The 15,660-nt window shown below is 45.6% G+C and overlaps 1 protein-coding gene across 1 annotated transcript in view; it reads left to right on the forward strand.

The window, feature by feature from the left end:
- Positions 1 to 6,319: 6,319 nt before the first annotated feature.
- PCSK9 (proprotein convertase subtilisin/kexin type 9) overlaps positions 6,320 to 15,660 on the forward strand; it is a 29,279-nt gene continuing 19,938 nt past the window's right edge. The window contains exons 1-2 of the mRNA XM_081867191.1: positions 6,320 to 7,223; positions 10,707 to 10,898. Of these exons, the coding sequence (XP_081723317.1) occupies positions 7,032 to 7,223; positions 10,707 to 10,898 (384 nt within the window). The 5' untranslated portion in view covers positions 6,320 to 7,031. The remainder of the gene's footprint in view (positions 7,224 to 10,706; positions 10,899 to 15,660) is intronic.

Genomic DNA, 15,660 nt, shown 5'->3' on the forward strand with positions numbered 1-15,660 from the left:
GTGGCACAGAGATTCTCTCTTCCTCCTCCTTTCATTATGTAACGCGATTTCAAATGTAACATGGGATGGGTTCAACTTTCCATTTTGTGTGTGTGTGCATTTTAAGCTAATTGGAGAAATTTAAATCACCCTGTTAAGAATTCTGTAGAGCAGGAATGCATGCTATTTACTGGTACTGTATTCATTCACTGAAAAGGAGCCCTTTGTTGTTGCTGTCCAAAAGATGCAACATAAACATCTTCACTAGCTATCCAAAGCATTCTTGTAAAGAGCCCAGCCATTACTTAGAAGCTCGAGGACAAAGGTGAAAGACTTTCCCAGGTGGTCATAAGTGAGGTACCGCCATTGGAGGGGACACACACACCTTTCCTCATAATAGTGCGCTGTCTGGAGGAATATTCCTTCCCCAGAAACAAATTGAGGTGTCTTATTTCTGGCCCTTCCATTCCACAGGTGTGAGAGCCGGATGGACTTTGATTGTAGGCAGTCCAGGAGAGGCACTTGCCTGAGTCCCTGGAAGCTCAGGTGCCTAAGAAGCGCCAAGGATTGAACCCTAGTTCATTCAGTCTAGAGGATTGTGGGTTCACAGAACTGTAAGATTCTGATTGGATAGTATCATGTGGCATGACTTGTGACAAGAGGCGCATTTGTGCGCCTCTGAGCCCATGCCAGTTCACACAGTTCACAAACACTTTATTGTACTTCTTTTTTTAAAAAAATCAAACGTTAAACAACTTAATAAAATTATTCATGTCTCCCAGGCATGGGGAACCTCAGGACTGTGATCTGAATGTGACCCTCAGGCCTTTCCCAAGGCAAAAATGCCACCCCCCAGTGACAACACTGCCCCTCTCTTTTCTACCCAGGGCTGGATTTAGGTTTGATGAGGCCCTAAGCTACTGAAGGTAATGGGGCCCTTTATATGTCCAGCTGTGCTTTGTCAACAACAAATTGTCACTGTTTTTTGTGTTGAATATATGCTATACAGTTTGGTCATTTATGGACCTAATGGGTATCTAAAGCCATTTGCACATAACAAAGTATGTATTTTATCAAAGCAGGTGGGTCCCATTACTTACATCATAGGAGCCTACACAACACAAAGCACTGTTGCTGTATGTAGGTTTTATTTTATTTGTTTTTTATCTTATATTTTGGAAATGTACATCCAGTTTCTTTTCTTTAATTTTTTTGGGGGCCCCCAAGAGAGTGGGGCCCTAAGCTATAGCTTGTTTAGCTTATACGTCAATCCGGCACTGCTTCTACCCCATCTCTATACTGTCCTTGAGTGCTTTTGTCTGACAGGAAATGTGCCATTGAACTATGATAACGCCTCTTGTTGGCCCGGATGGAGAGAGAGGGTTGTGTAGAAACCTCTGACTTGTGCAAGGCCTGTGGTACAAAGCCTGCAGTACGAAGGCAAGAATTACATCTGTTGCTGTTCCCACTTTTGCCTCTAGCTCTGCCTTCTCCTCAAGAAGGTTGTAAAAGTGTAAAAAACAAGGTGCGAGACTGGTTGCATTATGCTCAAATTCGGGAAATTTTTAAAACAGACAAAAAGGTTGGGTTCCAGGTGGAAAAATCGAAATTAGAGACAGAATTGTTAGAACCTAAAGACAAATTACTCTCAAGAATGTATAACTTGCTGCTTAAATGGAATACACAGGATGAGATAGTCAAATCCGCCATGATAAAGTGGGCACAGGATATTGGACATAACATTATGTTTGATGACTGGGAAAGGTTATGGAACACCGGAATGAAATTCACGGCATGCAGTGCCCTGAAAGAAAATATTATGAAAATGATATACCGGTGGTACATGACCCCAGTCAAGCTTGCTAAGATATACCACCTGTCTGATAATAAGTGCTGGAAGTGTAAAGAGGCGGAAGGGACATTCTTTCACCTCTGGTGGACATGTCCGAAAGTGAAGGCCTTTTGGGAAATGATCTATAATGAGTTAAAAAAGGTACTTAGATATACCTTACCCAAGAAACCGGAGGCCTTCCTTCTGGGCATTGTAGACCAGAATGTGTTAAAGAAGGATAGAACTTTTTTTATGTATGCTACAACAGCAGCAAGAATTCTCATCACAAAGTGTTGGAAGACACAAGATTTACCCACACTGGAGGAATGGCAGACGCAGTTGATGGACTATATGGAACTGGCTGAAATGACTGGCAGAATCCGAGACTTGGGAGAAGAAACAATGGAAGAGGACTGGAAAAAATTCAAGGACTATTTGCAAAAACATTACAAGTTGTATGAATGTTAAGAAAATGCACTTTTTAGGAAATACTAGCCCCAGCAATTGCAATTAGGTGAAATGAAAACTAAGGCACAAGAAGTTAGAGGTGGAATTAAGAAAATTTTTTATTGCATTATGTTTTAATTAAAATACATAAGATTAGGGTTATAATAATTTCGATCTTGGTAACATGATGAATTGAAAGATACAATAAGTAATGAAATAAGACAATAAATAGCTGAAGATTTTGTATTATGAACATTGGGTTATAAATATGTTGAAATGGGTAACATGACAAAATGAAAGATACAATAAGTGATGAAATAAGATAACAAAATGCTGAAGTTGGTACTATAAATAATGCAGATTCGGGAAGATGTGGGGAAGTCCAAAAGATTCTGTAAAAATATGAATTATGAAACTTTTGTACTTTATCTTTTTTCTTTTTCTTATTCTGTAAAACTAATTAAAATATTTAAAAAAATAAAATAAAATTATGTGATTACAAAGTAAAAAAAAAAAAAAAGAAGGTTGTCCCTGAGGCAATTTTAGGCCTTCCCTTCTCTCTGGAGTAGTCCCATTGGGAGCAAATCGTATGGGTTAAGTCTGAAGAGGCGGCCAACATCCAGAGTCACAGTGGCAACCCACAAAACATACAGACTGTAAAATCAAAGGCACCATAGCATGTTGTGGTTTTTGTTGGAAATGGGCTGAACTGGATTAAGCCCCAAACATCTGAAGGAGGAGCCACATCACAGGCTTTCCAACCAAGGCCGTCCGCTGAGCTCTTCCTGGTGGTTTCTCTTGCCAGTTCCACCTCCCCCTCCTCCAGCGCACAGAAATTATTGCTCAGAGTTTCACGATAACACTGTTTTGAAAATGTCCTGGCCAGAACATAAAAAAGAGAGGAAAACACTGCTGTTTTCTTTTCAGTTATTCTTCCAAAAATATGACTTAGTTGAGTTTTGATCATTCCACAGCACTCTTGAGAGCACATTGTGTAGCTCCTTTGGGCATGGCCTATTACGGCCTCGCAATTTATGTGACAGAGCAATTTGCTGCAGAACAGCAGAACCACGGAATCAGAGGTAGGGCTGGGGGGAGAAACTTGATTCAGTTTGAATATATATATATGAAAATGTGCATTATATAAGGGTTAGGGGGCATTGCATACAAACTTGTGCATATTAGGAGAAATAGGCACTAAAAGGATAATTAATTTTCCTGAGGACCTTTTTTTTAAAAAAAAAAAAATAGCCACAAACTGCTGCAGCAATGTGGAGAACTGAACTTAAGGGAAAATGAGAAACTGAGAGAAAATGAAATTGACACATTCACTCATCCTTATTTGGAAGGGGTCTTATAAGTCATCTACTCCAATCCCAATCAGTTCAAGAAAGTTGGAGATCTCAAGCATTCCTAACAGGTGGCTGTCTGGCCTCTGCACAAAGACCTCCAGTGAGAGAGAGCCACCCCACCCAGATTAGGTTTCACTGTCAAATTGCTCTTACCACAAAGACATTTCTCCTAACGGTTGACCCAAATCTACATTCTTTGTATTGATAAAATAATTCGATTGTGTGGCTGGTTCATTTGATCAGAAGCTGCTTCTAGTTCCTTTGCTCTCTCTACTTCTATGTTCAGGTGAGGACTGCACAGTAACTGTAAGCCGGAATGACTTTCTAAGGCTGACCATGGATTCCTGTCCCATTTGTAGCAGAGAAAAGCTGAAGCTGTACTTTGCTGCCAAAAGTCCTGGATGCAGCACTGCCTCTGCACAAGAGATCCAGAAGCACTGAAAGGGTCCTGGCATAGGGTGTGTGAACATCAGGGTGAACTCTCTGATGCTAAGAGCTGTTTGACAGTGAAAGAGACCCCTTGGGAAGGCGGTGGGCTCTCCTTCCTTGGGGATTTTAAAGCAGAGGTTGGGTGGCCATCTGTGATGGATGCTTTAGTTGAGATTCTTGCATTGCAGGGGTGGGGGTGGACAATGCTATGCTTCTCTGATTATGCTTTTGGCACAATGCCCTTCCAGAAAGAAAGGCTAGGACTTGTGTTCAGTGTTAGACCTACTCAGCAGCAGACCCAATGACATTAATGGGCGGGACTAACTTAGGTTTGTTCATTTCAATGGGTCTAGAACATAGCTGGATATAATCAAAGGCTGCCGCCTTAGTGTATGTGCTGCATGCTTGGTGACTCAAAGTGATGCCACTGAGTGTGAAAGGTGACATAAGGCGATATGGAAGCTTTGTCTGTGGCAATAGCAGCTGGTGGTGTGTGGCAGAGTCACCCTCCCTGTTAAGTTGTGGGCGAACATATCAGACGACACAGCGATTCTTCAAACAGCTCTTGTTTATTCAAAGGCCTGAACTGAACTGAACTGAAGAGCTCAGTCAGCCTGCTTATATAGAGCTCTAGAACAATGTAACTGTAGCAACTTTCTAAAACTATCCAATCACTGAACGTCACTTTCGATCCTTTATTTGCATAACTATCTACAGTATCCCCCTGCTGGCCCAGGGTGAGAACTTCAGTACATAACACTCCCAATACTGGTGGCCCAGCAGTTTACAAAAATGGGGCTGGTGCAGTGGCAAAGTGGGGCTGTGTACCAGATTGGCTCTGCCGGTGCATCTGCCCAGTGCCTTTGCCCTCACCCTGGCCTGCCCCATCCAAGCAAGGTGTAGAAATGTCTGTATCGGGAAGGCTGCTCCCCGTGGGGCTCTGCTGCTCTACCCCCATGTTTTGTCCTTTCTTATTTTTTTAATTGTTATCTAATCTGCTTTTATAAATGTCATGTTCATGTCAATACGGAAAGCGGCAACTAATATGAAAAGCAGAATAAGAATGTGAAAGAAAGAAAGAAAGAAAGAAAGAAAGAAAGAAAGAAAGAACAGAGATATTTGCAGGCATAATTTTACTTATTTTTATTTTAACATTATATTGCAATCTGCCTTGAACATATGCAGATGGAAAGGTGGGGGTTAAATGATGATGACGATAATAATTCATAATATTTGACCTGGGCTTCATAAGGTATTCATTCTGTCTCCGTAGACTCACCTGTATTTGACAGTGTCAAAGGCAGGATCCATAGCTCTGTGGTTAGACCACATGCTTGGCCTGAACAAGACTCTTAATCTCAGATTCAGTCTTGGGTTCGAACCCCATTGCAGGGGGTTGGACTGGATGACCTTTGGGATCCCTTCCAACTCTATGAGTCTATGATTCTAAGATTACTAGGTTCAATCCACAGGCCTTTCAGCAAAGAGGAAATCGGCTAGCAGGGGTGGGCTACATATGTGCTTTGTTTTGAGTCACTGCAGGCCAGTGGTGGGTGGAGCCAGAGTCAGGAGTGGGTGGAGCCAGAGGCAAAGGTAGGTGGCTCAGTGGATGCCACTCTGACCCTTGTATAGCAGGCTGCATTCAGGCATGCAAAAGTCAGGGAACCCTATGGCCCGCCTCTCCATCCAGGCAACTGAGGCAAGCAAGAAACATTCTGGCAGTTCAAGGTCACATGCCAGGCAAAGGCACTCTGTCAGGGAGAGGGGCTGTGCCCTAGTGAGGGCCCTGAGGGGGGGGGAATAGAGAGGTCTCTCAGCCTTTCTTTGTGTGCTATGTTCATTCTAGTTTTCTTGGGAAATTAAAGCTGTACTTCCTTGGGATGGAAGTTGTTGTGACGTGGGGTTTGTGATTTCAGCTCTCTTGACATAATATGCTGGAGACACTTCTCTAGTAACACTTCTTTATTAAAGCAACAAGACTGAAACTTGAGGAGGGGAGAGCTACATTTATAGGGACAGGGAACTAGCTAGAAAGGATACATTTTGGAGGGAACAATATCAGGCAATCACAGTCCTGCCTTTTGGAGGCAACCAGTAAGACAGAGGATCCAAATACAGCAGCTTAAATGAACCAATAGTAGCTGTACCCTCTGGAACCAAAAGGCAGTTACTTTACCCTAATGCAAATACAGACAATAATAATACAGATATAAAATCCTTTGACTCAATACACAACAGAAGTACTATCGTACTCTGAAGAAACACGAGTCTGGGGAGTACTGTGGACATTTTTTCCCAGGTTTCCTTCAAAAAGGCTTTCCAAAGACCCATGCCACAACATGCCTATTGCTTCTCGAATTCCTTACATACACAACTGCTCCCCCTTATCCCCTTGAGACGCTGTCCTCCAATCGTGTTCATGCATAGAATATATACAGTACATTTTTCCTTCTGGAAGCTATGCAATGGAATGCGTTTGAGAAAGAAAGAAAGAAAAAAAACCCCACGCGAAAGTAATCCTGTAATTTGACGCCAGGAAAAGCAAAACGGGGCAGCAACTTGATCTCCAGGGATGGGAGAAACTCCAATTAATGTTTAACGAGATAGGATGGTCCGATGGGATAATAGTGGCGTGATCCGGCACATCCACGCCCCAAAAAGATTTAGAGGAGCACATGGAAAGGCAAAGGGGAGGAGGGAAAGTCGAAGCGGCGAGAAAGAAGCGGGCGAGGGGGGTGTGCGTGCGCGCTGTGTGTGCAAGCGAGCTGTGGGATGCGATTCCCAGTTGCTGATCCTTCGCCCGGTGCAACTGCCGCCGCGCCAAGGGCAGCTCGCGCCAGTAGCCCGCTGCGTGCAGGGCCCCACCGGGTTCTAGGCTCCGCCCGCGCCGGGTTCTAGGCGTCGCGCTGCGCTCCAGAGCCGAGCCTTTCCGCGCGCGGCGGGTTCTTCTCGGTCTCTGCCGACTCCCGCGTTCTTCCCAAGCGGGGGACACGATGGGCGGCCGCTGCTTGCGCGCTCTGCTGCTGCTGTTCCTGCTGGGCGCGCTCTCTCCGGCTGCCGCCAACCTCGACGATCCGGACGAGGACGACGACGACCTGGTGGCGTCCTTCGCCTTCGAGGAGGAGAGCCAGGCCGACTTGGGGAAATATCGGAGCGGGTCCGCCGCTTTCCATCGGAGCAATAAGGTGACCGTGGCGGAGAGGAGGACCAGAGGGACTCGGAAGGCTCCGGCTGGTGCCCTCGCTTCTTCTCTCCCACTCGCCTTGGGCGAGCTGGGGGTGTCCTGGAGGGGCACCCCCGTCCTCCGAGGCTCGGGTTCTAGTTTGAGGACTCCGGTCCTTCCAGACAGGCGGGGTTTAGGGGGCAGCGAGCCCAAAAGTAGCTTTACGCACTACAATGGAGCGTATTGATTATTTCATAAAATGTATATATGCCTCTTGACTGCCGAAAAAATCTCGAAGAGATTAAAAAAAAAAAAAAAAAGGCTTGAGACCTTAGGCTGCAGTTGCCCGGGAGTATAAGCTCCAACGAATTCCGTGGGACTTCTGAAGGGATTGGCAATGTAAGGATTGCCCAAAGGAGCACGGGTTCGCATTGCACAGATGCTCGTTCCTTTGCTTGCGAGCAGGCAGCCCCTAAACCTGGCGCTGCCTTGCTCCCTGCCCTCTGGAACCCCCCCTCCGCCCCCCCCCGAAGCCGAGTGTGCATTATTGGGAAAGAAGGGCCTGGGCTTTGCGTGCCTGCTTCCAACCCCAGCATCTCCAGGCAGGGACTGGGAATGGTTCTCTGCCTGAAAACCCTGGAGGATCGCTGCCAGTCCGTGCCGTCAACACTGCGCTAGAAGGGTCTGACTCAGTTTGAGGCGGCTTCCTAAATGGGCTGTGCTTTCTTGGGCGGGAAAGAAAATAATCTCTCTGCACATTGTCTCTTTGTACATGCCCCAGGCTGCTCTCATCATTATAGTCAGCTTCACTTAATGTTTCTGGGCAGGGCTCTGGCATTCAGAAACATTTCCATGGGAGGATCCTAGGTTGACTTGAAGCCCTGTTTCTGTGGCACTGCTTCCCCAACCCCTTCCCTTTCCCCATTTGGAAGGATACTAGTGGATGCTTTGGGATTTCTGCTGCCAAATTCAGACACCCGCGGTAGGTCAGGACTTGGGATGGGCTTATTATTAGCATCATCATTCATGAAGAAAAGGCTGTTGTGGGAACAGGGACCCAATATCCCCCTCCCCCGTTATTTTGGATCTGTTCTGTTTCCTTATGAAGTCACCCCTCTATCCTCTGGAACTGTAATTCTCTCTTTTTTGGGGAGGGGGGGTGTTGTCTCTTGAAGAAGGGACATTTGAAATGTTACGTTCAGGCAGCAGGAGGAAGAGGCTTTGTGAAGCATCCATTTTAGGAAATTTGGCCAGGCACCAGTCATATACCATTGTAACGTTGGACATGCCTTAAAGGCTTCCAGGATATTTTGCAATGAATGCACACCTGTTGCATTTTGCCTTCACTCAGAACCTCCTCGTCTGCTGAAAGGTAGATCTGCCTATTAAGGTCTTGTGATATCTGGTGACATCCTTCTATTGGAACTATTCATTTTAAAAAATGCCTGCTTTGTCTTGCATGTGAGTTGAAAGATCTGGCATCCAGGGAGCGGTTGGGAAATGCAGGGGTTGTTCTCCTGGCACTCTGCGTTGTATTGTCTTTCTTTTTTCTTTGGGGCACTTCTGAGCCTTGCCTCTTTTGATTGGAAGCCTTCGTGCAGTCCACCTGCGTTGCAAGCTCCAGCCATGATAGAGAATATCTGCTGCCTTGGCTTGTGCTGTGCAGGGTGCACGGCTGACCTACCTCCTCTCGCTGCAAGGGAGTGTCAGGAAGAGCCAAGGTGTTCTTTCAAATTCACTTCCCTGGCTTTTAGAGGTGGAGTCTGCCCAGCGATGAACCAGGTGGTATGGTCCATGCTGGAAGCTGTGAGCTGTCAGCATCTGGTTTTCCTAAATGTGCATGCTGGTCCCCACCCCCCACCCCTGGCCAAAAAAAATATGGGACACTGGATTTTGTTTTTGGCTTCTTTTAAAAAAAAATCAGAACAGTGTAGGAGTGCATGAAAAATGAAAAGAGAAAGGAACACAAATGAAGATTGCTAAAAGATGGGGGGGCATCTATACGTGATCAACACAGGAGATCTATAATTGGATCTCTCAGCATCTTAAGAAGCACTTATAGGTGGGGTGGGGAAATGATTTGGATCAAGGTTTAGTGCTGAAAGACAGGTTTTTAAACATTTTCCCCAGTTTAAATTTCCTCTCCCCAACGCTGCCACAGAGACGAGAGAAAACACATCCAGTAATGGTTTATGTCTTCCCCCCTCCACGCTCCACAGCTAATAGCAGCTTCTGGGAGGTGGGGATTTTATATCATGGAAACAGTGCAGAGAAGAAGGTCCCCGGCCCCAATTCACTCAGCATCCAACCCTGATCCAAATCGGAGGATGTGACTGCTTTTGAGCAAAGACGTTGGGAGGTCTGATTGTGGATCTCCCATGTCCCATTCATCTCTGCCCTGTGCGATTGACTAGAAGATGGGAGAATAATTTGTGCTGGATTCAGCAAGATTTGCTTCACAAAATTCCTGGTCCTTCCCCCTTTCTCGTAGTTGCTTCTGATATATGGTACAGAATCAGCTTTCTTCTAAGGGGCAGATTATACATGACATGGCGATGTGTGCAACAAACTCCCAATTTATTTTTTAAAAAATAAAAAGCAGATTTTTAGTAGAGGTGTTTGAGCTTGTGTTTACGCAATCCTTTCTCTGCTGATCAGTTTCCTCACTCAAAATCTCTCCCTGCTCCTGCTATTTCTTACACAAAGTTCTATACGTTTATATCCATATCTGTGGGTGGAATTGCTAGGAGGGAGAGATTTTGAACTGGAAAAACGACCAGCACATCTTTCCTTCACTCAAAACCACATCAATTCTTAGTTGTCATTCACTACACAAATAAAGATTGTGCTGCTTTATGTGTCTGCGCTTAACAAGGTGTTGTTTGCTTCTTAAAGTGGCTGTGTTGAGCCAAAAAATGTTAAGTCAGAGGAGTGGTTGAGTAGAATCTGTTTCCTTTCCAGTGAGGTGTTAAATACAGTGGTCTAGTGGTTAATTTTGAAGTGCAGGCCCTCTTTGTGACAGCACACCCACCCCTACCACATCTCTTCTGAGGCTATAAAGCAAAAATGATTTTTGGATAAATGCAGGGTCCCCTTTCCAAGTTTTGCTTAATTTGCAGCCTGATGGAGAATTCTGGTGGACCTCACTATTTTGATTAGCCATAATAGAGGGTGGTCGATTATCTGGTCATTTCGTCTTTTAGAAAAGCTTTATTTGGTTGGCACGCAGAGGAGGCCCCCCTTAGGGGGATGTTGCTGTCATTCCTGCTATGAAATTGGTGGCGCTTTGCTCCTTCTCTGCCACACCACTGGCTCACTTCATATGCATGTCAAGAGAAGTGAGCATGCAGAAGAGGCAATGCCCAGTATGTGGGACTGAGAGCAGAATCTCGCACTTTCTTAAGGGCACCAGAGCCCCACCCTGTGCTTGCACCACCCCCCTAGTGGGACACACGCTTCTGCAAATCATCTACCGACTCTCTACTTCTGTTTTGTCTAAATGCAGGACTTGTGGCGCCTGCCAGGGCAATACATTGTGGTGCTTAAGGAGGAAACCCACAAATCTCAGACGTCAAGGACCGCCAAGCGCCTTCAGGCCAGAGCAGCCAGGCATGGCTACTTGACGAAAATCCTGCATATCTTTGAGGACCTGTTCCAGGGCTTTCTCGTGAAGATGAGTAGCGATGTGCTGCACATGGTAAGTCCCTCTTTCTGCATCGGGGCTGGGGAACTCGGGATCTCTGCAGACGTGGTTCGGTCCCAACCCCCGTCAGCCCCAGCCAGCATGGCTTATGGGCAGGGACGAGGAGAGTTATAGTCCATCACGGTGCGAAATGTCCAGAGTGTGGAAGAAACTATTGTCAAAAGTATACTTAGAAGTTGGGAAAAGGCGGGCCCACCAGTCCTGTTATCTCCCCTCAGTTCCAAGTCAGTCTCCTATCTCCTTCTCCTGGTCCCTGACATAGCCCAGCAGTATTTACAAGCACAATAGGTACTTATTTACGTTCAGATCTTGGCATGTCTCTCATCCAAAGCTCCCCTAGCTCTACAGTTTTATCAAATGCAGCATAAAATATACCTTGTGGGGTTCCACCAGTGGAATGGGCGTTGTTGGCTCCCCACAGCTCCAGATATCTGCTCCAGAGGGTTGGAGAGATTTGGAGAGGTCTGGTTCGCCAGAAGCGGCTTAGTCCTGCTGGCCACATGACCTGGAAGCTGTACGCCGGCTCCCTCGGCCAATAAAGCGAGATGAGCGCCGCAACCCCAGAGTCAGTCACGACGACCTAATGGTCAGGGGTCCCTTTACCTTTACCTTTAGGGGAGCCATACTGGGGGGAAAGGGGAGAAGGGGAGGACCCACGCTGCAAGTGAAAGTCTCCGCCCGCGCCATGCCAAATGCCACCCAAACCCTGGGAGGGAGGGTCTTGTGGGCCATCTAGTCGAAACCTCCCTGCTAAGGATGGAGCAAGACTATCTTGTAAAAGATGGCTATCTAGGCTGTGTTTGAATATATTTTGTGCAATGCCATCTCAACAACAAATATAGATATTTTAAAGAAATCTGGCTAGTAAGAGCAAGGCACCATCATCTCAACAGCTGTTAACATCTGTAAAGGGGAAAAAGGTTAAGAATTTGGCTTTTGCGGAGCAGAATCTGCTGGGATCTTTTGCTTAGTTAAAACCAGCTGCAGGTATACAGGTGTTTCTTTTTCAAGTGAGATTTCTTTCAGTTTCAGACTCTTCTTTTGGTGCACCAAGCAGAATGCTTAAGTGTGCAGAAGGAAAAATTCCCAAAACACTTTGGGGGGGCTAATACCTGTGTATCTGTCTGCTTTTTGTTTCTGGTTTTTGTTGTCCCTGCAGTTATTTTATTTTTTTAATCATCTCTGTTGTATGAACTGTCACTAAGTCCCTGTTCCCCATTGCGTGGGGCAATAATGTGGTCCTTCTGGCAATGTGCGACTGTCTGAAATTGACCAGGATCTACTGAGTGGTGTTTGAGTTATTTTTAGTACACAAAACTGAACAAGTACACCATGTGAATTCTACTTGTTGTATAAATATCTCAAATTGTTTTTCCCATAACCAGTAGTGGGAAGGCTGTGTGGTTGTGTTGCTCTCTTGTCTTCCTGGGGCTGTGCATGGCCGCTGCTCATAGGCAGGGAGGGGGAACAAGGCCGCAGGAGCTCAACATGGCGCAGGGGCAGAAGGAGCAGCTTGGCTTCGCTCTGCTCCCACACCATACTGAACGCCTCCTTCTCTCCGTGAGTGGCAGCGAAGCACAGAGTTGTGAAAAGTGGGGGTCAATGTAGGCCGCCATCCCTGTGTAGCCTTAGCAACCGGTACTGCCAGTAGGCCAACTGTAGTTGAAGTAAAATATATGATTGGGGTAAGAATAAATAAATCAAGGTAGTGCACTTTTAAGAGCTTTGCCTGAAAAATATGCTTTAGTTGGAATGCTTGAAAGTAAGTTAAGACATCACAACTCGGCAGCATACTGTTCCTTTATATTGTTTAAATCTTAAAGAGAACAAAAATGGAAGATACTGGAAGCTGGACCAGTTAACATTCTAATGTTAGTACAGTAAGCGTCCAACGTAAACTTGTGGGCATTCATCTTTATGTGTGTGGTAAAAAAATAAAGAAAAATTTAAAGGGAGGTGGTTCTGGAGATGTATGACCTTGGCAGTCCTCCCCCCTCCAACATTGAATGGGATAACTCAGGCGGTAGAGCATGACTCTTAATCTCAGGCTCATGGGTTTGAGCCTCACAGTGAGTGAAAGATTCCCTTCCAACTCTACAAGTCTGTGATTCTGTTTTCACTATATGTGACTTTGGCTTTTGGCGGTCTCCCTGGAAATAACCCTAACATAAGTTGTGGGCTTACTGTATGGCCAAGGACCTGTGCAGAAAAACACACACACACACACACACACACACACACACACACACACACATATTCCCCCTTTGAAACCGAACAATTTGACTGGCATTGTACTCATTCCTTATGTTCCTAATTTATATTATGAAACAATGCGTTTTTTAAAACAGATTTTTTTTTCTGCAGAAAAATACTTAACTTGTTCACCGAATTTATTTCCTCCCCAAGGAGCCCCAGAGCTTCAGATAGACATACAATTTGAAAGCAAAGCAAAAACATTCTAAAGCAGTTTAAATATTCTAAAAAACAGTAACAAAAAACATCTAAAAGTTTTGGTTAAAAACGTTTGGTTAAAAAGCAGTTACAGTTAGAACATTCTAAAAGCAATTGCTTTACAGTTAAAAGCGTTCTTCCATCCAGTGATCACAGCGTTGCCGGGAACGATATTCTTTTGCCACCAAACGATGCTTCCCAATTTCCCCAACAGCCTTTGAATGACTGTAGTGTGGTGTTTTTTCTCAGTGTGCTGAGTTTGTTATGGTGATGGGAAAACCAGGTTCAGGTCTCTGCTCAGCCACAACGTTCTCTCGTTGGGCAGGAGTGCATGCTATGTTGACTTTGTGAGATTACCGCACGGCTAATGTTCTGACCTCCTTGGCAAGATACAAATAAGAAGCAACTTTCCTCTTTGTCCCCGTGGGAAGTGTTTGGGAGGTGTTTTGTGATGGCTTTCCCCCTTTCGTTCTGAGAAGGGCATATTTGCATGGACTCCTGTGGCTTTTTACAGGACAACTGATAACCCAGTGGTCCTTTCCAAACATTTCATAATCTTACGATAAGGCAGGTGCCATTTGAGAAATCCAAAGTGATGCAAGACTCAGTGGAGGCAAATAGGTTTGCTTAATCACTTCCTAGCCACTTACCATGCCAGATACGCTTCAGGCTGGTAGCTCTGTGAAAGTCGGCGAATCAGAGAACTTAAGAGCGTTGCAACGCTAAAGATGATGCCAGGTGTGCCGCTGCTTAGGGGAAATCATCCGATGCTGAATGCAAACACTCCTGGTTTGGGTTTTCTAAAACAACTCATTGACACAGCTCTCTCTGCAGGGTTTTAGACACCCATGTGCAAGTTGCGACAGGTGCAGGGAAGAGCATCTCATGCCCTCTGTTTGGCTGTGCTTGCGGTCACCAAGGCTTGTCTGCACACGCATAAGGGAAGTGGAAGGGAAAATATTCAGGAGTGCTCACAGATGGATGTGTGCGCATGCATGCACATACCCAAAGAGAGAATGGGCGAGAGGATTAGAATTTGTGTGGGAGCATGAGAGAGATCGAGATTGTGTATGCGTGTTTGGTGTATGTTTGTGGGGGGCAGCGACCACAGAGTTAGCCTGCAGCAAGGAGATTCTCCCACAGTCTGCCAGTGGTGTGCTTCCTGCATGCAGTAGATATTTACCAACAAAGGCCTCAAGCGCTGAGCGCACACAGGAGAATTTGTGACTTGCCGCTACAACAGTTTGAGCTGCTTTGAGAAAAAGAGGCTGGAAATGCTCCCTAAATGGTGGCAAAGGGGAAATTAGCAAATGTGAGCTAGAAGTCAGACAGTGGAAGGAATTTTGTCAGATATTGGTTATTAGAGTTATTAGAATTGGAGTTATTAGAGTTATCCAGCTGTTAGAGTTATCCAGAATTGGAGGAGTATGTCTTTTTCCATTTGTTAAGTACCTGCCGTAATGCTGAGTTCGATAATAGCTGCATAACTTTATCAACAAAACTAATGGTAATGACAAGAAAATTAAAAACAAAGCTATCAGAGATTATAAAATCAGAGAATTGTAGAGCTGGGACCCCCCAAGGTCATCTAGTTCCGCTCCCTGCAATGCAGGAATCTTTTTGCCCAACGAAGGGAATGGGCTTACAAAAACAGTTACGGGAGCAAGTGACATTGCTGGATGTCAGGCGTAGTTGGATGCATTTATGAAACAGAGGCCTGCACAATTTTGTAAGAAGGACATGTTGTGCATAGAGAAGAAGAGAAGTCTTTGGTCTCTGTCCTGCCATCTTTCTGGGTCTGAAGGGACTGGAGTCCAGCAATGTCTGGAGGGCCAAAGGTTCCCCAGTCCTTCTCTCAGCCCCTCCACCTTGCCTGCTGCACTCCTATCCTTACCACCACCAACCTTTCCATTTTCCTCTCTCGTCCCTACCCTTGCCCTAAATCGCCAGCACCTTCCCACCCTGCTAGGCTTCCTCATTCCATTCCGTGTCTCTTTAGCTTCCTCAGTACCAGCCAGACTGGCTTCTGATTCCTGCAGGGAAGGAAGGCTCTGCTTGTGCTTCCAAATGACTATGGAACAAGGTTGGATGGGCAGGTCACCACACAAGGCAGGGCCTTCTTAGTGGTGACACCCCAGTTCTGTTGAGATCAATGTAAGCCGCACTCATGGCTCCTCCAGTTCACCTGTTAAGCATTCATCCTGATTTGCTTGCACAAGGTTTACACAGAGGTTAGATTGTACCCAGTCTTTATTGAGCGTTCGTCCTGATCTGTTTGAGCCGGTGTATACCATCTGCATGTTAA

The sequence above is a fragment of the Podarcis erhardii genome, assembly GCF_964252035.2.
Source record: "Podarcis erhardii genome assembly, chromosome: 6".
NCBI classification, from domain to species: Eukaryota; Metazoa; Chordata; class Lepidosauria; order Squamata; family Lacertidae; genus Podarcis; species Podarcis erhardii.